Here is a 25,840-nt window from a genome sequence, read left to right on the forward strand (position 1 = left end):
TTACCTTCTGTGCATCATTTGACCTGTGTTTTAATCACAGTAGGCAGCTCTCAGGGCATTATGGGTCCACAACTCCCCAGTAAGGCTCCAGACTCTCCAGCATTCTGAACACAGGCCTGCGCATACTGACCAGCCAAAGAGTTCAAACGATTCAAAGCTGAACCTGATAAAAAAAAAAAATCTAAAATGTGTGTGTGTGTGTGCGAGAGGCTTTGTGACTAAATACTAGAGTTCTGCTTGCTGCACACTGTATATTGCAAATTATTATGAATATATATACAGTACAGTATATATATGTTTTTTTTTTTATAGTATGGGAAAAAGGAAAGATCATGCAATATGCATGCAACAGACTCCATGCCAAGTTGCATGTTTAATTAAAGCTGCAGTAGGTAACTTTTGTAAAAATATATTTTTTTACATATTTAATAAACCTGTCATTATGTCCTGACAGTAGAATATGAGACAGATAATCTGTGAAAAAGATCAAGCTCCTCTGGCTCCTCCCAGTGGTCCTATTGCCATTTGCAGAAACTCCATCGCTCCCGGTAAGAAACAACCAATCAGAGCTGCGGTCCGTAACTTTGTTTGTGTTCAAAATGTAGAAAAATGTATATAATAAGCGAGTACACCATGAATCCATTTTCCAAACCGTGTTTTTAGCTTGTCCTGAATCACTAGGCTGCACCTATAATAAGTGTTTATATTCAGACTATTTTAAATTGCTTCGGGGGTACCGCGGCGGAGTAACCCAGTACCTTTAATCCAAGATTTAAGTAAAAATGTATTAACATCCGATCTCTCACTCTCTCTCTCAACAAGGAAATACCAATGAAAATAGAGTAAAGTATTCAACAACGCAAGGCTTTTCAAATGAAGAATCCACCATGATTACCATGTATTTCTTTAGACTGTCTAGAGTCCAAATATTGTTTTGTATATAATTGAGTTGAAATGCAAAATAAACTGTTTTAATGATTTCAACTAAATACGCCAATCATACGATGGAAATACAGAACCCTGCATACTATTTTCTCAATTCTCAAACTTTTTACCAGTACACTGTGAAGCATGCAGTACAGCATTACTGAATACAGCCTAAATTCAGGAGGTGTCACCTTTTAGCAAGCACTCTTTCTCCCAGGCGGTTTCTTTAAGTGGTGGTGGTGTGATAAAGATGATCTTCTCTTTGGACACTCCTATAGTCACCAGATATTTGAGAACATCTTTTAAATTCTCAGTGAACTCCTGAAGAGGCACGTGCTGCAAAGGGTTCTTCTCTGCAAAGAAACGTTTCTAAGTGTCTCATATTATCACCGCCGCTGGTGTTCAGAGCTTGAAATGACACGTGAAATACTGTCACCTTCCAATGCACAATCATTAGCGCCGAAGAAGACGGTCACAGCATCCGAAATGGGCACGGTGCGAGGAAGCACAATCTTAGCCCACCTCGTGTTATAACCGGACAAGCCTCGGTTTACTACGTCGCATTTTCTAATGAATGAAAGGAATGAAAAAAAAAACATCCGCTGCAGTGGTATGAAGGCAAAAATACATACGTGCTGTCATAACTGTACCTGGCGACTTTATGAGAGATCTCGGAACCCCATCCGTTCGCTTGAAACGTAAACTGAAACAAAAACAAAGCATGTCAGGGTAAAGAACAAACCTCAAACTGTGTTCCCAAAATGTTACCTGTGTTATTGAGTCGCCGAAGAGAATGATTTGGGGCCATATAACTCTTTAGTGTCGACATAGTAACAGCGGCACCTGACGACTTCAAATCTACACTTAAATTAGGAAGCCGCAAACTGGATTAGTGGTGATTTGTTCGTGAATGATTCGGAGTTTGAATCTTTGATTCTTCGAATCTTCGAATCCTCTCTCGTTTACTGAACTGTGTAGCGCGTGTCAGATCCACGTGCTAGCTTTAGAACGTTACCACTTACTATCAAACAAATAAACAGACTTTATAGAGTGTATATAACTTACTAAAGTGTCATTGCATTTATTCTAAACATAACCACATACTATCTAATAAATAAACAAACCATAGGGAGTGCATAAAGCTTACTAAGGTGTATTTTCTTCTATTCTAACTATATAACAAATAAACAAGAATACAGTTTGTGTTATTCGGTCCATTCTAAACATGGCCATTTACAAACACACAAACAAGTAAATAAATAACCGTATATAGGAGTGGTTTTCAACCGGGGTCGGGGCCCACTAAGAGACCTCAGCAACCTTCCAAGAAGGCCTCAAGAGGACTTAAATAAAATAAAATAAAATAAAACAAAACAAGCATTAAAATAAACCAGAAAAACTTAAAATCAAGATAATTTTCATTTTACCCCTCAAAAAAACCGAGGTATAAAAGGATGCATCATTTTAACACTGTGATTTTTAGACCTGGAAATGTCATGTAAATGAATAAAGTCTTAAAATGTCTCAAATATATATATATATATATATAGATATATATAGAGAGAGAGAATGAATATACATTTTTCTAGTTATGCTATTGCCAATAACACCTTAATAAATGTTAAATTATTTAATTGCGAGTGGATCTGTTTAAAATGGATTCATAGCACTGATCTGTATAATGACTTTTATAGATCAATGATACATAGCCTCTTGCTAATGAATGAAATAATTAATATATTTAAAGTATATAGAGCAGTTAGTAAGCTGATATCAGTTATATCATAGCCACTTACTATTTAAAAATATTAGGTAATGTAGTATATACTGTGCAGTACTTAGTAGTTGTAGTAAGTTGACACTCCAATCTAAACACAGCCATTTATTATCGCGCGTCCCCTTTAAGAAGTGCTGGGTGGAGCCGTACAGGAAGTGAAGTGTCAACGCAAGTCTCGCCAAAACAGAGGGGGCTGCCGACCGCTGCTTTGATGAACCTACATATTAGTTATTATTACGGCTGTACACTACTGCATAGTGAGCTCAAAACAGAGGTATGGCCAGTGTGCTTGTTTACCAAGTTCAAATTCTCCATATTTAATTATAGAGATGCCATTAAACGACCAGACGAGAGCCCTTTGCGCTCGCATTAGTCAGGATAGACGTGGGCTGCTGCTGACTGTTTATCCTAGCAACGGCTTTCCGTTACTTTCCGCGGGGTTTTATTAGCAGCGCCGTCGCGGTGAGCTCGTGCCGTGAAGAAATGACATGAAGCGCGAGCTGAGCGACTCCTAGAAAGTTACTCAAAGTTTGGCACCATTGTTTTATAGGGGCGTGGGCTCGTGGAGTGCCCTGCACCCCGAGAACATGTCTATGCTGGATTTCTCATAACGTAATGTGTCTGAGCAGAAATACTGCGTAAGGAACCTTGTTAATTGACAGCTCTCACAGCATAGTGTTTTTTTTTTTTTTGGTTAATAGTCAGTGTTGAGTTTACAAATGTAACTGTTTTTAATTGTTTAATTGAATTAAATGATGCATAACGATATGATGTAATGATATCTAATGTGAAATCTAAGTTTTCTAATATAAGTGAGGAGTTATCTCTTAATTCCCATTTTTATTTCTGTGTTTTTATATTCGTTTCTAATTTGCTCTGTTTATAAAATATGTCATCGATTAGCATATTGTACTCTCTGTACACCGTTAAGCATAAATTCTTAAAAAAAAAAAAAAAAAAAAATGTGTATCTGACATACAAATGGAAATCTACCAAAAAATAAAAATAAATAATAATTGGTTAAACATTGATTGGATCATGAAATAATCATGTAATTAAATATTTGTTCTCTAAATATTGGAATCTTTACAGGAAACCATGGGTGTGGTTTTGATGCTGTTATTTCTCCTCAGACTCTGCTTCCATCCTCTGGGAAGCTGGAGACCCGCAGCGCTGGCGTCATGGTGAAGGATGTTTCGAAAGGTGAAGAAGCGCCACAGCAGCAGCAGCTCCCAGAGCAGTGAGATCAGCACTAAAAGCAAGGTAAAGGGATTCAGCCACTCTGTCTGCTGAGCTCTGGTTTCCACGAAGGACACGATAAACTCTAATCTCCCTTTATCCAGTCGGTAGATTCCAGTTTGGGGGGCCTGTCTAGGTCCAGCACAGTCGCCAGTCTTGATACGGACTCCACCAAGAGCTCAAGTTAGTCCTCACTGAAACATCTAGAAACTTATGTGTGTACATATGTGACCCTGACCTTGTTGAACCCTCAGGTAACGCCGTGTCTGACACCTGTGCTGAGTTCAGAGTCAAGTATGTGGGAGCCATCGAGAAGCTACAGTTTGAGATGAGCAAAACCCTTCAGGAGCCTCTAGACCTGATCAACTACATCGATGCAGCTCAGGTAAGGATCTACAAAAGGGGAAGATTCGATGTCACCCTCTTAAAAAGAGTAGTTCACCCAAACATTTAAACTTTGCTGAAAATGTATTTGGGTGAACGTTTTTTGTTTTGTTATGTGACCACTTTGGTAGAAGCCCGTAATTCTTACAATTTTCAGATGATTTTGAAGTACAGTATGTGACCCTGGACCACAAAACCATTCTTAAGACACTGGGGTATATTTTTAGCCAATAGGCAAAAAAAAAAAATTATCGATTTTTCTTTTATGCCCAAAATCATTAGGATATTAAGTAAGGATTATGTTCCATAAAGATATTTTGTAAACTTCCTGCCGTAAATACAGTGTATTTCAAAACATTTTTGATTCGTAATATGCATTGCTAAGAATTCATTTGGACAAATTCAAAGGTGATTTAGAGTTTTTGCACTCTCAGATTTCCAGATTTTCAAATCGGCCAAATATTGTCTGATCCGAACATCAATGGAAAGCTTATTTATTCATCTTTTCAGATATTGTATAAATCTCAATAATAAAAATAAAAAAGTTGACACTTAAAGCGTGGTTCTGTTGTCCAGGTCCACATATATTTTGAGAAAACACTTTATCATATTTTCCTGGCCTATAAAATCAAATAGTTATAATAAATCATGCATCAAGACTGAAGCTGTTTTAAAAACCTTCATTATGTTTCATATGTTCAATTTAAAGCAAGATGGAAAACTGCCGTTTGTGCCTAGAGATGAGGAGATGATTCTGGGAGTGTCCAAGCATGGAGTTAAAGTGGCCTCACTGGACCAGTGTGTGAGTGCATTCACCTGACCCAATGTCATTGTTTAATACTCACTCTTTTTTTTATACACCAACTATAGGAGCATATAAAAAGAAACATTTAGATTCATGACCACAATGGAACCGAACATTACCTCTATCATCTAGCATTATTCCCTGTTTTCTCAGGATGTGCTTCACCGTCACCCGCTCTACCTGATTGTACGAATGCTTTGCTATGATGATGGTCTGGGTGCTGGAAAAAACCTGCTCGCCCTGAAGACCACAGATGCAGAGCAGCAGGAGTGCAGCATCTGGGTGTATCAGTGCAGCAGTGCGGTAAGACCTCGAGACAGGAAGTGTTTCTGAAGTATGAGTCAGGCCTAGATCTGGACAGTGTAGCAGAAAACTGTATTTCACTAGTTGTGTGTTAGCCCTGAAATGAGTGAAAAGATGAATAGATTTTCTTTTAAACTGGAGGAACCATCATTTAGACCAAAAGGCTATTGTAACACATTTTATTTAAAATGATTAGGGCAAAAAAATAAAGCATGTCAAAAATAATTGCACTTTTAATTTTTTTAATCAAATCATCACAAAGGTTTCTGATATTGTCATATATATATATATATATATATATATATATATATATATATATATATATATATATATATATATATATATATATATATATATATATATATATATATATATAAATAAATTTATAAATAATGCCAATGCATTGAGCATATTGTTTATTACTTGTAATACATTTATTTTCACTGAGTGATGATGAATAGTTGAATCAGACGTTTACATAAATTAACTGAAACTATTTTACACATGTATTACATGTGCTGTATGTATTTTCTATTGATATTTATACTACTGTATAAACATACCATATATTGTAGAGTACACTACTGTTCAAATGTTTTTATTTTCTGCTCACTAAGGCAGCATTATTTGGTGCTCTACAGGAACAAGCCCAGGCCATCTGTAAAGTACTGTCCACCTCCTTCGACTGTGCCCTGGCCTCAGAGAAGTCCTGAGGTCTGTTTGGGAGTGTTCCTGTTCCTCCACCCTCCCTCACTCACTCACTCAGCAGCAGCAGGAGGAGGATTGAAGTCTGTTTGTGGAAGGTGCCCTTTTGAAATGCTTCTGACAGAAATGCTGGAATTCGTCTCACTTTGATTCATGTCAGTACAGCTGATCCGTCTTTGTTCAGCATGAAAGGGCAGCCATCTCAACCACATGTTTACATCATATACATTAGTCCCAGCATCCTCTTCTCTTTAACAGCCCCACCACAACCCAAAAACCAAGTTTGGGCTGTGTCTATTTTTGTAACCTAATTTAATCTTATTTAATGTAAATATACAATAACCTCAGAGCACATTTCCTACTATGGGCCAGTGAATCTGGGATTTGTCGGGCTCTAATGGGATTTGTGTAAACCGTGGTACATTAATGTCAGTGTAAACACAAAGATGCTGTAAAACCCAAACCCTCTGCGTCTTTTATATGTACATGCCCCTTTTTTGTCATCCTCCTGATCCAGGTGGGATCAGATCATTTAATATGGTACAATAAATGCGAATGTAATACAGTTTCATCTTGTTTTTCCTCCTCATTTCCACTAGATGGCAGTCCTTTAATAGCAACAACAACATCCCACAGCCCCCTTAATTGAGGAACATAAAGCCTGTGAAAATGTACTTACCCACCCAAATAATGCAACACATGAACAATAATTTGCAATTTTTTAATTCCAGTTTTTCCATTTATTTGTCCATATATATTAGCATCAATGACGTTTATGGTAAACGGGTGAATAGAGGTCGTTTCATCTTGGTTCAGAGTGTACTGTAACAGTTTTATCTAACAGTACATCAAAACATCAGTCATTAACAGTTTAGCTCTCTGATTGCAATTAAATATGCACAAAGCAAAGTCTACATTTATCTACAATCACGGCCAGCCAGGTGCTGACCATAAACCATATACAATGAGCTGAACACAGTATAATAATTACATCCCTCGGGCGAGTTACAGGTCACTCTGGTCCGAGCTCAATCAAGACTAACGTGACTGTAATTAAAAGTTACATAACAGACTCCATTAAGTTGCTCTGCAACCACATCAAACACTCATGACATAAAACACTCTGCTGTGCTACTCCTGCACACAATTACAGATGGATGAGCATTTCAAAGCTTTAGAAAGGATTTAAAGAAGTGTTGTGAGGGGAAATGACACGAGGGATTTTAATTTCCCCTGGAATACAATCAGAGAGATGCGGAGTTATTACTGGTGCAGGGAACACCCATCTGGCCAACCGAAGCAGGGAGACTCTGGGAACATCCTGGGAGGTGGAAACGATCTCAAACTGACAGCTTGAAATCTGTTAAAAATGACTAGGTTTTGGAGATCTCGAGGTAAAAACACTATTCAGTACAGTCCTGTTTTGCACACTGAAGAAAGAGAAGAGCAGCTTAAAAGAATAGTTCACCCAGAACTGAAAATGCTGTCGTCATGATATTTCAAACCTTTTTAGCTTCCACAGAACCAGCCAGATCCGGTGTGTGTGTGTGTGTGTATGTATACATATATATATAAAATAGTATATATAGATACATATATTATATATTTATTACACATTTCTCAAATAAGTTATTTTTGTCTTCAGAATAGAAGACAATAGGCTCTAATGTTGCCTGGTTCCTATGCTCTTCAAAATATATTTTGTGTTCCATAAAAGAAATGAGTCATACAGGTTTGGAACGATACGAATGTGATAAAATTGTGATTTTTTTTTTAAGGGTAGAAGTATCATAATGGGGTGAACAGTCCATTTAAATATTGTTTTGTGCTTGACACAAAGTTACAATAGAACTTCATTAGACTTGGAATATAGAAAACTAATAGTATGGAGCACTCTGGGCTAATCTACTTCTTTTGCACTGTTTGAAAGAACATGAGGGTAAATAAATGACCACATTTTCAATTTTTGGGCTATCACTTTAAGAATGAATGAATGAGTTATTTGATAAGTGACAGTGTTCCACAGATGTCTCAAGGCAAGTGGCCTGCACACTGAAGGAAGGTCTGCAAAAGATCATTCTGATCAATAAGAGCACCTAAATCAAGAACACAGAAGGACAGCTTCAGATTATAAATATCTATACAGAAATAAACCTCTTTGATGCTCCATTGCTCTCTCTGGAGGCCACTGAATGTTCATGCAGACCGTCACGCTGCTTAAAACTCCCAGCAGGTACAGGGCCAAGATTACTTTAATTCAGTCTCCACATCCCCTGTCCCTCAGCCCGCACTAAAGCACTCTTGTGTCTGTCCGTTTCTCTCTCTCTCTCCTCCACTCAGTGCACTTCAGATATTTCCCGTGTGTGAGCAGGGAAGGTCTATTGATGCACTGGGGCAGGTAGTGTGAAACAGGGACATCGGAGGCAGACGGCTCTTGTAGCATATTCCTGGTGTAGCACCATTGACAAAACTGTCTTTTCCAACTCAAAAGTCAATGATTCTCCAATTATCTTTCTGCCTTTTTTTTTTTTTTTGCCAATCACGGAATGTGGGCAAACAAGACTATATTCACAGATCTGTGTACTTCAAAAACAACTTTACGGTATAGAGCAGTCTATCTAAAAGGAATAATGATGTCGGAATAAAACCTTCATTTTTCGGTGACATTCATCTCATTAGCATTGCGCTCATGGTAAATTAGGTTAAAAGTGCGACTAGATTAGATGTATGAAACTCATTCGGAATCCTATCTGGTTCACAAAACAAAAATTAAAAACAAAAAGCCCAGAAAGCTGTTATATTCCAGAGACAGAGTCTCTCAAGCCAGGCTAGAGCCAGGGATTTTGGAAGCTCAGAAGAAGCCTTACGATAAAGGGGACAGTGATGAAGATGATGATGGTCAGTGAGACCACACAGAAGCAGAGAAGTGCCTTCATCGTCCAACTCCGTGTCTATAATCTGTGAACCTCAGTCCATGATGAACTGCACGAATGTGACCGGAAAAGCTCCTCTTCTCATTGGCTCTCCCTCTATGTGGCCCAGCTACAAAACAATCAAAGGGAAAGTCTGTCACATATAGGGCTGGGTGACATTTCTGATTTTATTGATTATTTTGAATTTAATGTTTCTCCGCAATTTAATAATTTTTTTTACTTATTGAGGAATTACGATTTTAAATAGAAATATTAGACACTTTGATACTATGCCAATGTTCCAATACGAGATGAACCGCTCACGCGTGACACATTTTTAGAAGGACCATGAGTAATATATATCACTAGGTACCATTCACACAGAATGCACTTTTGTGTTCACAATAGGGGGTGCACGATAAATATCCGCCGATAATTAATGCGTACCTCATCAGTAAAGCCAGTTCCACGTTCATTATCAGCGTGGATTTGCGCAGCTTCTCAGTTAACAACGGCTCTGTGTAGTAACAGCTGCTCTATGTGAAATCACACACCTGATGGAATTAACCGCTGATTAGAGAACCGGCTTTACTGACGAGATGCGCATTAATTATCGGCCGATATTTATTGTGCACCCCTAGTTGACAAAGATGCAATGTGAGCAGTGGAATTGGAAAAAAATCGCAAAAAAACAATCAAAAGCGCAACAGTCAAATAGAAAAAACTGGAAAAGTAGCGCAATCTAATAAAAACCTGTAAAGAACTACCGTATTTTCCGGACTATAAGTCACACTTTTTTTCATAGTTTGGCTGGTCTGCGACTTTATCAAAATTAATTTGACATGAACCAAGAGAAATTAACCAAGATAAATTAACCAATAGAAAACATTACCGTCTCTAGCCGCGAGAGGGCGCTCTGTGCTGCTCAGTGCTCCTGTAGACTACACTGAAGACATAGAGCGCCCTCTCGCGGCTGTAGACGGTAATGTTTTCTCTTGGTTCTAAATAAATGCGACTTATATATGTTTTTTTTCCTCATCATGACGTTTTTTTGGACTGATGCGACTTATACTCAGGTGCGACTTATAGTCCGAAAAATACGGTAATAGTGTATTTCTGAAATTACGTGTTGGCATCATAGTGACATCAGGCTGAAAGCTGCTGTTCATTGTTTTTACAGAACATTTATAGGCTCCTTAATAACAGTCTACTGGTATCATAACTTCAGTCATTTTGAGTTTGAATTACCTTGACTTTTGAGATAAAAAAAAAAAGTGCTTCCCTTCTATTATTTATGAACATATAATATGTATAAGACAAGTTTGTAGAAGATGTAGTTCATGCATCTTTTTGGCAAAGACATTTTAAATCCCTTTCTAAACTATTAACTATGGATTTTCTGTCTGCTGTTTGCGAGATCTAAAAAAAACGTACACTATTTTTAGGCTCACCACATTCATCGTAAGACCAGACCGAGAAAGAAATCCAGGACAAGAACCTCAGCACAGCATCAAAAACACAAGCAGCTAGTCTGTATTCAGCCAGAGACACTGAACCAGACCGCAGTCCTCAGTGAGTCTACTTATTAACAGCCAGCCAGTCACAGGAAGGGAAATATGGTCAACTTACTTTTCCTCTCTGGATCCCCCACTCTTCATTTTTGAAGGTGAGGTGTGTGTCATTTACACAGGATACTCACCCACCACTCGTGGTCCTCCTCACCGTCCACGACGATCACCTCTCCCTCAGAGAACGTCAGCTCGTCTGGGTTATCAGCCACACAGTTATACATGGCCTTCACACGCTTCGGCCTCTGCTTACCACACACACATCCAGTGGAAACACAAGAACATGTCACTTAGCATCTCATACACTCCAAATATGCTGCTTTCGATCTGACTGGATTCACATATTTGGAACGTCGTCTTGTGGTTGAACATACCAGGTAAGTTTTCCTGGGCATGTGTGTAGCGGGCAGAGTTTGACCAGTGGTGTTTTGGGGGCCTCCAGGAACTTCTTTAGCTGTTCCACAAAAATAGGAAATGACATCACAATTAGCTTTGCATTTTCACTATAACTATTGCCGCAAGCCTTTTATTAATACAACTTATCAACTTACAGTCAGCATGGTTTCTCTGAGATCTGCCTGGTCTCTCGATGGATCCGGAGCGCATCAGTGTGCTTTTACTGAAGCTTTTGTCCGCGCTGCAAACAACAACAACAACAACAACAGATGTGAATGTGTGTACAGTTTCTGTAGTACTAAAGGCTATGATATTTCCACTCAGGTCATGCTGGTATAACACCATTAGTAATCTGAGTGCCCTACTTGTCTGGTCCTCTGGCACCGTGTGCGTGAATGAGGACTTGAATAGGAATTTTATTTCCCTCAAGGCGTTTTCCACCTCTGTGTTCAGATAAGGGCACACTCACCTTTTACTGGAATCAGACTCACCAAACACTCTACGGAAAGTTCTATGCATGGACTAGAGGATACCTTGTGAATATGCACACACGTGTGTGTATTTGCTCAAGGGTTGTTTAGTATTCTGACCTTGTAGCCCGGCTGATGCTCTGCCCAGGAGGCCCCTGTCCGGGTTTGGGCTGTGTAGTCATGGCCTCCATCATACTGCCAGTTTTAGCCACAGGAGGAAGAGCTCCGCTGGGAACAAGAACTGCACACAAGTCAACAAATAGCTGCCTTTATGTTACAGATCCTCACAACTACTACAACAAACTTTTCACAGATGTTTCAATTTCAATTTTTTGTGCTTTATTATTGTTAACAGGGTCCCCACACCTGAATTTCTCTGACACTCCAGTTTTTCTTGATTTGTGTATAGAGACTTTTTAAAATATTTTTAATTAATTACAAATAACATGTAAAAATAATATATTATAGTTAATAACACACACACACACACACACACATATATATATAGCTGATTAATATTGTGGAGTTAAACAAAACTGTATTTTGCTATTTAATATATTTATATTACTATATTATAGGGTACTAATGGTCACAGTAAATGACAGCCACATTTTGTTTTGTGTTTAAATATGTATTTTCATTATCCTTAATAAATATTCAGCCATTGTTTTGTTCTGCCCGAGGTGTTTTAGTTGAGAACATGTATGTTTTATTTTGGTGCTTGTTTGCAAACAAGAAAACCCAATAAATCAAAAACTGTAATAATACAAATAATTGATCATAATTAGATTATTATTCATTTTAATGTGTTATGAAATTCCATTACTTTTTATATGGAAACTATAATTCCTGTATTTATTGATATTTTAAGTTCCACCCATTTTGGCCGATTTAGACAAAACATGGTTGGTACTGTACATATAAAACATAAAAAAAAAAAAAAAGAAAACTGATACTGAAACTAATGATATTGTTGGCTTTAATAATTTTTATATGGGTTATTTATAGATTAATAAATATCATAGTATTGAGCATGACTTAACTTTATGTAAAAAAATACTAATAAACATTTTAAATATACTTGTAGGCTTATATATATATATATATATATATATATATTGTAAGCTTACAAGTATATTTAAAATGTTTATTAGTATTATTATTATTATTATATATTTTTTTTTAACTGTTTCAGCATCTCATGTTATTTTTTTAGCCTGAATTAAGAGAACAGAAAGATGCACTAATGATCTGTAAATCCCTGAACAGATAAAAAATGAATGAAAGACAAAGAGAGTGCGTTTGTCTTGAATTTTGGGGGGAAATCATGTATGGATCAATTTCAGCCTTTCAGCTTCAAGACCAGTGCAGACCAGAATTTCTGAAGCCTGCTACCTGCCATTTGTTCATGAATATTAATATTAACATGAATGGACAGTTAAGTATGGTCAATCAGCTAAAGACATAAGCTAATTAATATTCATGAGGTAAGACACTGCCATGTCATGACATCTCATTACAAAAAGCAGATCCAGGATCAATCAAAGCACAGTCTGTCCCTAAACTAAATCTAAACACAAAGCAGCACATGAAACTGAATCGCTGGCCAGGAGCAAAGCTTCATCCACTCATTCATCTACAGCCAACTCACGGGAAGTGGATGTGCCCCGTAAGGGGGGCGCTGGTGGATGCATGTTGGGGGGGTCAGAGGAAGATCGCTGCCTGCCGGTCAGATCTAGGGAGCCAGGCTTCCAACCGGGAGATCCCTGAGCTATTCCAGCAAGACCAGACGGCTGAACTGTGGGAAGGAGAAGAGAAGAGAAGACAGAGCAACTGATTGTCAGATTCAAACAGACTGGTCTACAGGACACCACTTGTGTTTACTAGATGATGAGAAAGCTCTGCTATGTCTCTTTTTCTGGACCCTGGAGCTGCTCCAGACCAGCAGAGCTCCGTTATGCACCCAATTTCATTAGTGTCTTTAAGAATACAGCTCATTGTGAAGTCTCTAACTGATGTTTGAGAGCAAAGTCCCAGTAGAGAGAAAAACATTAGTTCTAACGTAGTTTTTATCCGAGTTAAACTCTGACAGACAAAGTCAGAAGGTTACCAGTCTCTGGTTCACTGGAATCTAGCTTATGTCTTCTTAAGAGCTGAAAGGCCTTAAAAACAGTCCTGAAAGTGTCTGAAAGAGTGCAGCTGCCCGTGACACCTGCTGCCGAGCGTTTGAGCTCAGATCGGCTCCCTGTCCAGGGACTCTGGAAGCGCTCATATAGGTCAGCATATTCACACAGCCGTTGCTATGGAGCTTTGCAGAGCAACTGGGTGACGGTGAGAATTCAAGAACAGGTCAAATGAGAATTCTGTCGTTTTGAGACACCACATCCGGCCAAAGATACAGCAGCATATTACATTTTAAATTTAAATTAAATTAAAATTAAAAATTAAATTTATGCATTTAGCAGACACTTTTATCCAAAGTGACTTCCAGTGCATTCAGGCTATACATTTTTACCTATCTTGTGTTCCCGGGGACATTGTGGCCTATTGTGGCCTGAATGATAATCATAAAGGGTCAAACAGTCTTTCACTGACATGCTGCATTTATGTATGTTTGACTTTTTGTTGAATTTGATTAGCTTTTATATATATATATATAACATCTATCTATCCATCCATCTATCTGGGTCATCCCTCAGAGGTCGTAAAATACAGAAATCACATCCCTGATTGTTTTTCTTTTCATGGTGATCTGTTTGAAAAATAAAGTACCTAAATTTCGGGGTGGTAGAGGTGGAGCAGAGGTGGAGAGGGTGACCGGTGAGTTGGTGTTGATGATGGTACCATAAGTCTCATTGTTGACAAGGTTAGGAATGAAACGCTGCTTGTCTTTGCCCACGTCTCGTATGTCTCGTGCCAGGCTAGCCGGACTGGGCTGAAGGGAATTACTGCCCGGTGTGTAGCAGCTGATGGGCCTCTCGTCCCGCCGGTGAGGACTGGACTATAGGCACAAAGGTTAAATGCTGTAAGTGAGATCAGATAAACCCACTCAATATTCACAAAAATCACAACAATTATGTCAAGGTCAAGGTCCTTGTCAAGGTCCATAAAAGGTATGAAAAGTCATCGTCAGTATAGTCCATCTGCCATCAGACGTGCCATCTGCATTATATGAAGCGACAGGAACACTTTTTGTAAGAGAAGAAAACAAAAACAAAAATAACGACTTTATTCAATAATTCCTTTGTCAACAGTCTCCTCTGTGTCACTCCATATCACCGTGCTGTGGATGCTCTTCTGTGTCCTCTGCGCCACAAGGACGTGCTGTTTCTATGTCTATTTAGCTTTGATTTGAACACCCACTACCTTGGACTGGTGTTCATCTTATTTTAAGGTTATAGAACCATTTCAGCCAGTTTGGGAAACCACTCTTCTTCTGTTGTACAGTTGACGTGTGGGGTTCCTCAGGGCTCGATTTTGGGACCCCTTTTATTTTCCCTTTATTTGCTTCCGTTTGTAAAGAATTTTGATAAGCACAGAATAAATTACCATCTGATGATTCTCAAATGTATTTCCCTTTAAAAAATTTGGAGCAATCTTCTCATGAGTCTTTGTATAACTGTTTGGCTGATGTGAAGTGTTGGTTGGCAAGCAACTTTCTCCAATTGAATGAGGACAAATCAGAGTTTATTTTTTTGATCAGAAAGGATGTGGTATGGATTCTAATGGCAATCTGTTATTGCTCCCTGGGAAAAAAAAAAGTTTATCTGTGAAAAGGCTTTATTTTTGACTCAGAGCTTAAATTCGATTGCCAAATTAATGTTGTTGTAGTTTAAAAATAGTTTCTTTTTATCTTAGATATAGCTAAGTGGAAGTCTATCCTCTCTTTAAGTGATTTGGAGAAGGTTGTTCATTCCTTTGTGTCTTCTCATCTGGATTATTGCAATGCTTTGTAACTGGGTGTGAGTCAGGCTTCTCTTTCTCACCCTCAGGCTGGTTTAGAATTCAGCTGCTAGGTTTTTTATTGGTACCAAAAAGAGAGACCATATTACTCCTGTTCTGATTTCACTACATTGGTTACCAATTCGATACAGAATTCATTATAAAGTGTTTTCAAATCTCTCCATGGCTTGGCACCAGAGTATGTTTCCAATTTAATTTGTTTACATAAACTTTTGAGATCTCTATGCTCTAAGGATCAACGGTGCCTGATGATTCTGATGGCATGCTTAAAATGTAGAGGAGATAGACTATGCCCCTAGACTATGGAATGAGCTTCCCCTGTCCTTAAAACATCTCCTACTCTAGGGTCTTTTAAGAGGATGTTAAAAACTTATTTATTTTATTTGGCTTTTAATGTTTTGAAATTTGTATGTATATGGATTGTATTTATTAATTTATTTTATTTTTTTTCATATACAGCACTTTGGTGCCCATTGTGGTTTTTAAAAGCACTCTAGAAATAAAGTGCGTTGAGTTGAAAATAAAACAGTGCATCCTTGTGGAGTGGAGGACACAGAAGAGCATACACAGCACGGTGATGTGGAGTGACACAGAGGAGACCGTTGACAAAGGAATTATTGAATAAAGTCGTTATTTTTTTTATTTTTTTCGCTTACAAAAAATGTCCCCGTCGCTTCATATAACCCAGATTGCCCGTCTGATGGCAGATGGACTATTCTGACGATGTCTTTCATACTTTTCTGGACCTTGACACTATTATTTACTTGGCAGTCTATGGGACAGTCTCAAGCCTCCAGTTTTTCATCCAAAATATCTTAAATTGTGTTCCGAAGACGAACAGAGATTTTACAGCTTTGGATCGACATGGTGATTAATTAATATATTTTTATTTTGGATGAACTAACCCTTTAAGTTAATAATTTTGTATTAAATATTACACACACTACAATATCTAAACAAATTAAATTAGGAAAACTCTATAACTAAATTTCTACACCTATACATATTAGTCACAAGGCATGATTTTTCCTTGAGATTTCAGAGTTGGTGCTCACCTTCTCGTCTAGATCTTCATCACTCTCATCCAGGTCTTCATGCTGAAGTCTCCACTCGTACTCTACATGCACATGAGCGTTGAACTTTCCTGCAAGTGCTTGGTTAAGCTAAAAAAAATCAAAAAGTTCTTAGCATCTAGGCCAGTGTTTGCTCGTATTAATCTACAAGGATGTTGTATGATATGAGGGCTCACCTGTTCCTCACACTGCAGATGTTTGAGTCGCCTGGCGATGTCAAGCGGCGTCTCACCAGCTTCATTAGCTAAACACACACATAAACACATTTTAAGAGGAGGATACATTGGCTTGTTACACTTTATAAGCCTGGATGAATAAGGACAACTTGGCATTTTCCCACCACATTCTGTACTCTTGGCTTCCAGTATTCAATTTTATCTTACTGACGAGACAAAGCCAAGTCTACCCAGACAGCTTGCTTACAATAGCCACTGGCAGGGATCTGAGAGAAGAGATTCCCTGGCACAGATTCATCCTCCCACATACAACCGCTAGGTCACACATGGCTCCGTTATCTTTACTTCCCATTGTTGGTGGACAGATTTACAGAATTACAACCCCACTCCAATCAGCACACTAACTTCTCCTAGCAGTCAAAAAAAGAACACTGTGTGAAAACATCCTGAACAGTTCTACCAGACAAAACAATGAGTCTCGGAATCTTTAAAGACATCATGAAAAGGAGCCCTTCAATGTCACACCCAAACTTCCTGTTTCAACGGGGATTACGTCAGGAGATTTCATTTGCTGCATACCGATGTCTATAGAGGCTTTTCCTCTCAGTAGCAGTTTGAGACACTCGCTGTTGTCTGTCAGGCAGCAGTAATGCAGCGCTGTGCTTCCTTTAGCCGTTTGCTTATCCAGGTTTAAACTGCGGCGAGAAACAAACACAATTTGGTCTATTTAGAAAACATTAAATCTCAATCTTCCATTCCAGTCACAGCTATAACGGTCTCTTTAACCTTCAAAACCAGCACTTTTAAATAGCTCTGGTCAAGCAACAATAAAAAAAAGCTGTTCATTCAGATTTAGTTGTGGGGGAGCATCAGTCAGCACTTGGGTCAGCAAACAAGGGAAGGTTTCCACCCTCTGTAGGGCTGTCTGGGTCTTGCCTGTTCTGGGTGAGGAAGTCGACGATGTGAAGGGAGGTTCTGTCCACCAGTCTCACGGCCAGATGAAGGGCTGTCTCACCTTGTTCCTACCACAGCAAACCAAACAAGAAACAAACAAATAAACAACATGGCATGTTTATACTGTTACTATTTGGTTACTATTAAGGTTTGTGCATAAGAGCTCCTCCTGTTTGAACAGACCATGATATTTTGGCGTATCGTATGTGTATTGAGCATGGTAAGCAAAGTTTTCTATGAATTATGACAGTAAGGATTTTTTTACTGTAAATTCATAGTAAATAAGTAAGAGATCGGATTCAAACTGTGTGTTATTTATTATTTTTAATATTTTGTTTAATTTGAATGTTAAAATATGAACTAAATCTGCATTAAAAAACAATGTTAAATGTGGATTTAAATTATACTTTTGAGTGATGTTCAAATAACAATAATTCAATTATTTATTTAATTGTTTATATAATTATTAAAATTAATTAAATGATTCATTTGAACTTATATGAAGTATATATATATATATATATATATATATATATATATATATATATATATATATATGAATATATATGAAGTTCAAATTAATTATTTAATTATTTTTAATAAACCAGCACTTTTAAATATATATATATATATATATATATATATATATATATATATATATATATATATATATATATATATATATTTATAATAATACAATTATTTTTATTTGGACATCACTGAAAAAGTATAAATTAAATCCACAAACTGAACAACTCTTATCAAAAGGGATCATCATTTATAATAATAAGATGGGAAAAAACCTCACATGACCATTGGCCAGAGGAATGGGCTCCATTAGGTCCACACCCTCAGCATAGACCTGGATGAGAGAGAAAATATCCCGAGCCTTCACAGCATCACAGAGCGTGTGCAGTTTCGACAGCACATCAGGACACTTCTTACGAGCAAATCGCTTCTCTGTGTATTTGGCCATGATGAAGTCTTTCCTTGCCTGCCTGTGCCATTATAGGGAATTAAATAAGTATAACGATGCAATATAAATTTGTATAATGATAATATAAAGTGATGACAAATTTTGGCTTACATGTCGCTGGATGGATTTGGTTTGATGACATCCTCTGCTGTCAGACAAGCTTCCATGATCTCATTAAACCCAGCATTCCCCACGTTCTTGGCCAGCTGAACACCACAACATAAACATAGATGCAAACACATGCATAAAATCAACGTTGGTGCAAAACTAATTGCATCTCACAACTCTGAAGTACCAACAAAAAGACATTTATTCAGGGTCCATTTGATCTATTTTGCTACTTCATAATATCCATAATCAGCCTAACAATGTATCTTTGGCATTTAATCAGAGACGCGAGCCTTTCTCACTGTGGCTAACAGTTCTGGAGTCTTGTGTAATTGCTTTAATGATCCTAAATTGTTGGCCAAATATGCTCTGGGCTGAAATCATGCGTGTGGAATGGCTCCCAAAGAGCCCAAGTGATTTGAGGGAAGCCTATAAAAATTTCAAGCATGAAAGCTGAATCAAAAGTGCAAAGCAAATAAATAAACTCAATATGAGGCTTACAGCAGCAGTGCTGGGGAATCTGGGGAGCTGCACCCTGTGAAATCAAGGATCAAACACTAACCAAGAGCTCTGAGGTGCTGAGAACATCTAGTGTTAGTGACTGAATTCTGGAGTAGTGCACGCCCAACTCTCGGTGGATCCCTGAACATTCGATACACGTCAGGATGCCCAGGTTGGTAGAGAGCCATGTGGGGCCTGAGGAAGAAGAGAAAGAGAAAAAAAAGCTTGAACAACTTTAACAGAGGCTGTCAATCAACAATGTGTAACATATTACAAAAGATGAAACAGCTTGTCCTCAATTCCACAATATAGAGTTTTATGATCAATTAGGCAGATTGCTGGAGATAACAGTTAGTGCACGTGCTCAAAAATTTGAATCAAGCTTGCAAAGTTTCTTAATCCTAAAAAATATTTTGGTAAGAAGTAACAAGAAAAACTAAAAAAATAAAATAAAATACAGTATATAATAATAATAATAATAATAATAATAATAATAATAATAATAATAATGAATATTAAATGAACGGTATTTGTATTGTCACTATTGTATTCCATTATTATTTTATTATGTAATCATATTTATTGTTGTAGGAATTATGATAACAACTTGGGTTGTCCTTGTCCTCTTTAGTCCGGATGACATGGTGTCCATGGTTTTCCAAAAAGAACTTCAAATTTTGATTCATCTGACCACAGAACAGTTTTTCACTTTGCCATTTTAAATGAGCCTTGGTCCAGAGAAAACGCCTGTGCTTCTGGATCATGTTTACATAAGGCTTCTTTTTTGACCTATAGAGTTTTAGCCAACAACAGTGAATGGCGCGGTGTTCACCGACAATGTTTTCTGGAAGTATTCCTGAGCTCATGTTGTGATTTCCATTACTGTAGCATGTTTGTGATGCAGTGCGGTCTAAGGGCCCGGAGATCACGGGCATCCAGTTTGGTTTTCCGGCCTTGACCCTTATTCACAGAGATTGTTCCAGATTCTCTGAATCTTTGGATGATATTATGCAATGTAGATGATGATAACTTCAAACTCTTTGCAGTTTTTCTCTGAGAAAATCCTTTCTGATATTGTTCCACTATTTTTCGTAGCAGCATTGGGGGAATTGGTGATCCTCTGCCCATCTTGACTTCTGAGAGACACTGCCACTCTGAGATGCTATTTTTATACCCAATCATGTTGCCAATTGACCTAATAAATTGCTAATTGGTCCTCCAGCTGTTCCTTACATGCACATTTAACTTTTTCGGCCCCTTATTGCTACCCGTCCCAACTTTTTTGGAATGTGTAGCTCTCATGAAATCCAAAATGAGCCAATATTTGGCATGACATTTCAAAATGTCTTACTTTCAACATTTGATATTTTATCTATAGTCTATTGTGAATAAAATATAAGTTTATGAGATTTGTAAATTATTCAGTATCCCAACTTTTTTGGAATCGGGTTTGTATTAATAAATTATATGTTGGTATAATAACTGTAAAACATTTATTAGTAAATGTTATTTTTGTATAATTATTGTAAAACATTATTATATTTAATAAATTCAATAATAATAGTAATCATAATAATAATAATAATACATGTCCGTTGATTTTTTGGCATGCTGGGTCATGTCTTGTCACTTAACAAGTACCTGACTGGTCCAAAGAGAGCAGTCTATGCAAATCCAAGCCTTTTAACCAAGTTCCTTTACTACCAGCTTCCACATTGTTCTTCCTGTGAACATTCAAAACAGCGTCCCCTCCCTCTTCCTTCTCCACTTCCTGTCGGTTTCCAGGTCACTCACCGGGAGCTCCGCAGTCACAGCAGACATCGTTTCCCGCCATCCGCTTGACCTCACCCAGGATGGCCTTGGTCAGCTCCTGCACAATGTTGTTCTCGCCAACATGCTGGTCGCCCTTAAACGCGTTGTTGAGCGCTTCCTCCTTACTGTTCTGCAGCACTGAGATCCATCTGAGAGATCATAAGGATTAAGAAACAGAGATCAGGGATTCTATTCTAATCAAGGCTGGGGTAGATACTTTGAAACTGAAGCAGTTCAACTACAGTCCCAAAACAGCAGTTCACTACACTTTAAGCATGTTATTAAATTAAAGTTATTAAAGAGGAAACCATTTATTTTATTACAAAACAAGAAGTGAAATGCTTTGCAATGAGTTTAAGGAACAAACAAATGATCCCTATGACAGGTTTCCTTTGAAAACAGAACAGGGACGATCAGACACACACGCTTACATTTGACACTCTGGCTCATCCTCTGCCTGGAAATGATACGTTCTGTCATCTAAGAGTGATAGAAGAACAGAAAGACCGTGTTAGATCTTGGAGAAAACAAGCAAACCTTTGACAATAATAGATCTGTTCAGAGCTCTGTGTTTTCTGGACGACTGAAGGCTGGAATATACTCCACAACTTTGAAATCTGAAAGCACTAGACATCATACACTTGCGGACCGGGCATCATAAACTAAGCAACTGAGGATCACACACTAACAGACTTACAAGTCGGAATCTGTGCCCACTGGCTATGACTTTCAAAAACTAGTGTTGACTCTAAAAAGCAGATACGGCCCAAATATTGTTATAAAATCTTCATTTCCTTTATTACCCGACGCACTACATACAGACAGTGCTTCATAATAAATTCTGTCATCCTGGCAACTTTGATCCAACTTACCTTGCTTTTATATTCATTTATAATTTGTCTTATGGAACGAACCACAAATAATTCGTTATTTTATTATTAATACATACTATTATAGCATTTGAAGTATTTGAAATTAGAATTATATAATTATTATATATAAAGAATTTTTTTAATATTTTCTATCTGAGTTTAAGTTTTCCATCTAATATTTATCTCTTTATTTCACCTGAAAATGGTAATAAGGGTTTCAGTTGAGTTAACAATAACACCATTGAGAGTCTGAGGAATAAAGTTCTGCTTGTTCACCGCGGGGAACACTTGCGCTTCCCTCACAAGAGTGACACTGTGGCAATCTATTTGGAATGAGGAAGACTGGAAAAAACATCAGAAGCCAAGATAAGCTCAAATACTCCCACTCATGGAGGGGACACGTAAAACTGAACTTGTTTTTCTCTCTGGCATTAGCTCCCTGTGGTAAGATGACATGCTAAAGGAAGCACAGGAGCATGGGAGAAAATCCCTCAGCCATTACTTCCTCACAGATAACAACAACAACAACACCATCACTGTTACACTCGAACTCTACAAGCTACAGAACTGCAAGGCTCTACACTATATAGTTTGAATGATTTTTATTAGATCATTTAAAAGATCAAAAAATAGACTTTCAATTGGCTGATTCAATCTCAGTTGAATTTCTTTCTCCTACTTTGATCTGTACTGCTCCTTTAACATTTTTGCTCTCAATGTTCTCAGTTACGTCTTTAGCAGCCAGGCTTTAATTAAGTTTTACAGAGCTCCCATATCAGATTTATTAATGTGTGTGTGGAGTAACGGCGACGGAGTGTAACCGTACGGGAGATGAGGTCGAAGCTTTTCTTCTCCTCTGGGTTGTGCTTCACCTGACAGGTGAGAAGATTGAGTTTGGCAGGAGGTCTGTTAGCCTGCGACACAGTGAGAGAGAATAGAATGGTTATGCTCATCTCAACACAATCCTAATACAGTGATTTAATATCGGAACTTAGAAACCCACAAAAACAAAATTCAGGCCATATTTCTCTGGTTTTGAGTTTACTGACTGTAACATATTTTTTTAAATCATTATAACACAGCATTTATTTTACACTTTTATAGTAATGAAAATCTAACAAGAATAATTAAATGAAAATCATGTCTCAAAAAAAAAAAAAAAACGAATTGTCCTCAAACAGGATTAATTTTCATTTCATATATTCATATATTTTCTTTTTCTAATTGTCTTCATGAGATCCCTTTCAAAAAGACCTTTATAAATCCCTTCATAAATGTGTCTGGCTCTCTTTTTCCGTACATACTGTATATTCTACACTGACGCTGTACAGCTGACGACATTGAGAATCAGACACAGCAAGAACTTCCTGAACTTGTGCTCCAGCACAAGGTGTAACAAAAGCCACTGCTGAACTGCTCTTTTATTCGACACTTCCTGTTATCCTCTCACTAGTTGTCTTGGTGACAAGGAAAGTTTTCAGTTCCCAACAACACTGAGGCCAAAGGAAATGCCTCTGGAAAAGACAGTACAATGACTAATGATGTTCACTGAGGGGCTCGGCTTGAAGACTGAAAGCCTATTGAAGTAGCACTGCACTAATGAGGAAACTGTGTCATTTATCAGAGATAAGTGTATTGCAGGTGCTGTGGCTGGTCCCTTTTTAATCCATTTCTTTATTTATTTTCTATTTTTATTAGGGCTATCAAATGATTACAATTTTTAATCAAATTAATCAGAATTTTCAGTGGATTAATCAGGATTAATCACTATTTGCAATTACACCTGAATCGTAACCATTTTTTTCTGAAATGCATACCAAAAGATAAATAACAGGACACAGATACATCATTTTCATGTATTGTTTCAACATGTGGTTCTTTTTTTCTGAATTTCAAAAGTTTAACATTTACTTAGATCAAATTTACCTGAGCACTATATCAAACCATGCCATTTAACTACTGATAGTGTAAGATAGTGTAAGATTTTTAGGTGAACCAGTGGTTAAATATAGCCACATATCTATGAAATTATGCATAGAGAAATTTGAAAGAATGAACTCAGAAACACAAACATGCGCCACAGTCACATAAGCAGCACTCTGGGCACTCTTGTTTTTGGGAGGTGTTCATTTGCTATGCCACAATACTTTAGGATCGACATTTTCACGTTCTGAAGGCTTCAAGTGCCAGTAAAACCAAGTAAAAATGCATATGCTTTTCCAAACAGCTGTAATTTTCGCTGCATTGCATGTAGGCGTTCTGCGCATGCGCAGTGTGAAACACAGGACGCTATAACACAGTGATCCTCAAATCTGGCTCGCGAGATCCACTTTCCTGCGAAGTTTAGCTCTAACCCTAATCAAACACGCATGAGTTTGCTAATCAGTGTCTTTAGGATCATTAGTAAATCACAGGCAGGTGTGTTTAATTGGAGTCTGAGCTAAACTCTGCAAGAAACTGGATCTCGCGAGCCAGATTTGAGGATCACTGCTATAACAGGAAGAAGAAGCTCCAGCGTATCAACTACCAAAGTCGTCTCTGTTTATCGAGCTTGGCATGAATGTATTTGAGAGTAACTGAGGTAAAACCTTAATCTTCTTCGGTGTTTTCGTCGTGGCGCTCGCCGCTGTTTTTTACTATCTTGAGAATTCAGAGATCGACGAGACTTTCCTGAGCTGCATAATTTGTCACACTGCACATGCGTGAAATGCGTTAAAAAATTTGACGTAATTAACGACAAACAACTAATTAACGTCGTTAACGCGCTATTTTTGACAGCCCTAATTTTTATATCACCTTTTTAGCCTTTACAAATCCACTTAAGTGCGCCTATGTATAGATATATATATATATACACAGATATATATATATATACTAGGGGCATTGATGGTGCAGTGGATAAGACACATGCCTTTGGTATGAGAGACCCAGGTTCGAATCCACTGTGGGACACCAATGGGTCCCTGAGCAAGACAATTAACCCCTAGTTGCTCGCTCCAGAGGCGTGCGACCTCTGACATATATAGCCTCTGACATATATAGCAATTGTAAGTCGCTTTGGATAAAAGCGTCAGCTAAATGAATAATGTAATGTAATCTAATGTATTCTCATGCAAAAAAAAACAACAAAAAAAAACACTTCTCTTAATACTTCAGTATTAGTAGCATTAATATAGATTAATATTTCAAGATCCCTTTACTATCAAAATGACAAGTTACACTACAGGACAATGCGGTTACTGCTCCACCTGACATAACTATACGTGACCACCGGACATTTCAACTACCTATAGGTTAGTGAGCCTGAAAACTGCCTAATCAGGCAGGTTACGTACCGTCCCGTGCGAGATGGTCAAATAACCATTCTTCACTGTGCACTTTCTCTTCTGCCACACTTTCCGTAGCCTGAGGAAGTACGCAGGAAACAGTTAAAGTCACATTAATGACTATTTAAGCATTAAATACATGATAAATTATGCAGGACATACTTTAGTCACTATAACAAACATGCACTAACTCACTGTATGGCATTTTAATATGATCTCAAAATATGATTACCCATCACTCTTCTTGTAAAGGTTCCCGCTGCGCTCCGTCCCATGCTCTTTGTTGCCCTGGGGCTGGTGCAGACTGTAGGTGGCGCTCTGTCTCACCTGTGAGTCCTATGAGGAGAGAACAGATATGTAAATGTATATTGGCTGTGCACACAGCAGCAGTGAAGCACTGGCACATCAGCAGTCAGAGGAAGTAAAAAGCAGTGTTTTTGTATGTTGTCACTCCAGTGAGGAAATGGGAGCAGTGGGTTTCAAGCGTCCCCAGGGAGCTGAGCTCATTTGGAAACACACTGCTTTGGAACACAAGGCTCTGAGCCAGTAATGAGAACGCTGCCATTTTAGTAATAATGTTTTGAGTTGGACGA

General features: G+C 37.9%; 2 protein-coding genes and 1 pseudogene across 5 annotated transcripts in view; 1 reads left to right on the top strand and 2 right to left on the bottom strand.

Moving 5' to 3' along the window:
• Positions 1-50: 50 nt before the first annotated feature.
• Positions 51-3,887, bottom strand: LOC113060294 (isoamyl acetate-hydrolyzing esterase 1 homolog; annotated as a pseudogene).
• LOC113060581 (integrin beta-1-binding protein 1-like) lies at positions 2,860-6,708 on the top strand. Its single transcript, XM_026229606.1, has 7 exons — positions 2,860-2,978; positions 3,838-3,967; positions 4,048-4,126; positions 4,198-4,328; positions 5,037-5,129; positions 5,286-5,435; positions 6,077-6,708. The coding sequence occupies exons 2-7, from the start codon at positions 3,896-3,898 to the stop codon at positions 6,146-6,148; spliced, it is 597 nt and encodes a 198-aa protein (XP_026085391.1). The 5' UTR covers positions 2,860-2,978; positions 3,838-3,895; the 3' UTR covers positions 6,149-6,708.
• Positions 6,709-6,842: 134 nt separating this feature from the next.
• Positions 6,843-25,840, bottom strand: part of LOC113060580 (arf-GAP with SH3 domain, ANK repeat and PH domain-containing protein 2-like) — a 66,135-nt gene continuing 47,137 nt past the window's right edge. For 2 of the 4 annotated variants that reach the window (XM_026229602.1, XM_026229604.1), the window contains 19 exons: positions 25,480-25,583; positions 25,257-25,326; positions 22,748-22,835; positions 21,481-21,529; positions 21,032-21,198; positions 19,299-19,432; positions 18,740-18,834; positions 18,461-18,650; positions 17,635-17,720; positions 17,278-17,393; positions 16,699-16,766; positions 16,505-16,612; positions 14,259-14,487; positions 13,138-13,284; positions 11,607-11,727; positions 11,172-11,257; positions 10,995-11,074; positions 10,752-10,868; positions 6,843-9,182 (listed from right to left, as the gene is read on the bottom strand). In XM_026229602.1, the coding sequence (XP_026085387.1) occupies positions 9,108-9,182; positions 10,752-10,868; positions 10,995-11,074; positions 11,172-11,257; positions 11,607-11,727; positions 13,138-13,284; positions 14,259-14,487; positions 16,505-16,612; positions 16,699-16,766; positions 17,278-17,393; positions 17,635-17,720; positions 18,461-18,650; positions 18,740-18,834; positions 19,299-19,432; positions 21,032-21,198; positions 21,481-21,529; positions 22,748-22,835; positions 25,257-25,326; positions 25,480-25,583 (2,130 nt within the window). In that variant the 3' untranslated portion in view covers positions 6,843-9,107. The remainder of the gene's footprint in view (positions 9,183-10,751; positions 10,869-10,994; positions 11,075-11,171; positions 11,258-11,606; positions 11,728-13,137; positions 13,285-14,258; positions 14,488-16,504; positions 16,613-16,698; positions 16,767-17,277; positions 17,394-17,634; positions 17,721-18,460; positions 18,651-18,739; positions 18,835-19,298; positions 19,433-21,031; positions 21,199-21,480; positions 21,530-22,747; positions 22,836-25,256; positions 25,327-25,479; positions 25,584-25,840) is intronic. The other 2 variants (XM_026229605.1, XM_026229603.1) reach the window with 1 other exon arrangement.

This window comes from Carassius auratus, chromosome 42 (genome assembly GCF_003368295.1).
Source record: "Carassius auratus strain Wakin chromosome 42, ASM336829v1, whole genome shotgun sequence".
NCBI classification, from domain to species: Eukaryota; Metazoa; Chordata; class Actinopteri; order Cypriniformes; family Cyprinidae; genus Carassius; species Carassius auratus.

Excerpts from the sequence above, each read along its gene's own strand:
- LOC113060581 (XM_026229606.1), top strand. The coding sequence starts at position 3,896 with ATGTTTCGAAAGGTGAAGAAGCGCCACAGCAGCAGCAGCTCCCAGAGC. Across the intron at positions 3,968-4,047 it reads AGATCAGCACTAAAAGCAAG|TCGGTAGATTCCAGTTTGGG; the intron begins GTAAAGGGATTC and ends CCCTTTATCCAG. Across the intron at positions 5,436-6,076 it reads TGTATCAGTGCAGCAGTGCG|GAACAAGCCCAGGCCATCTG; the intron begins GTAAGACCTCGA and ends GGTGCTCTACAG.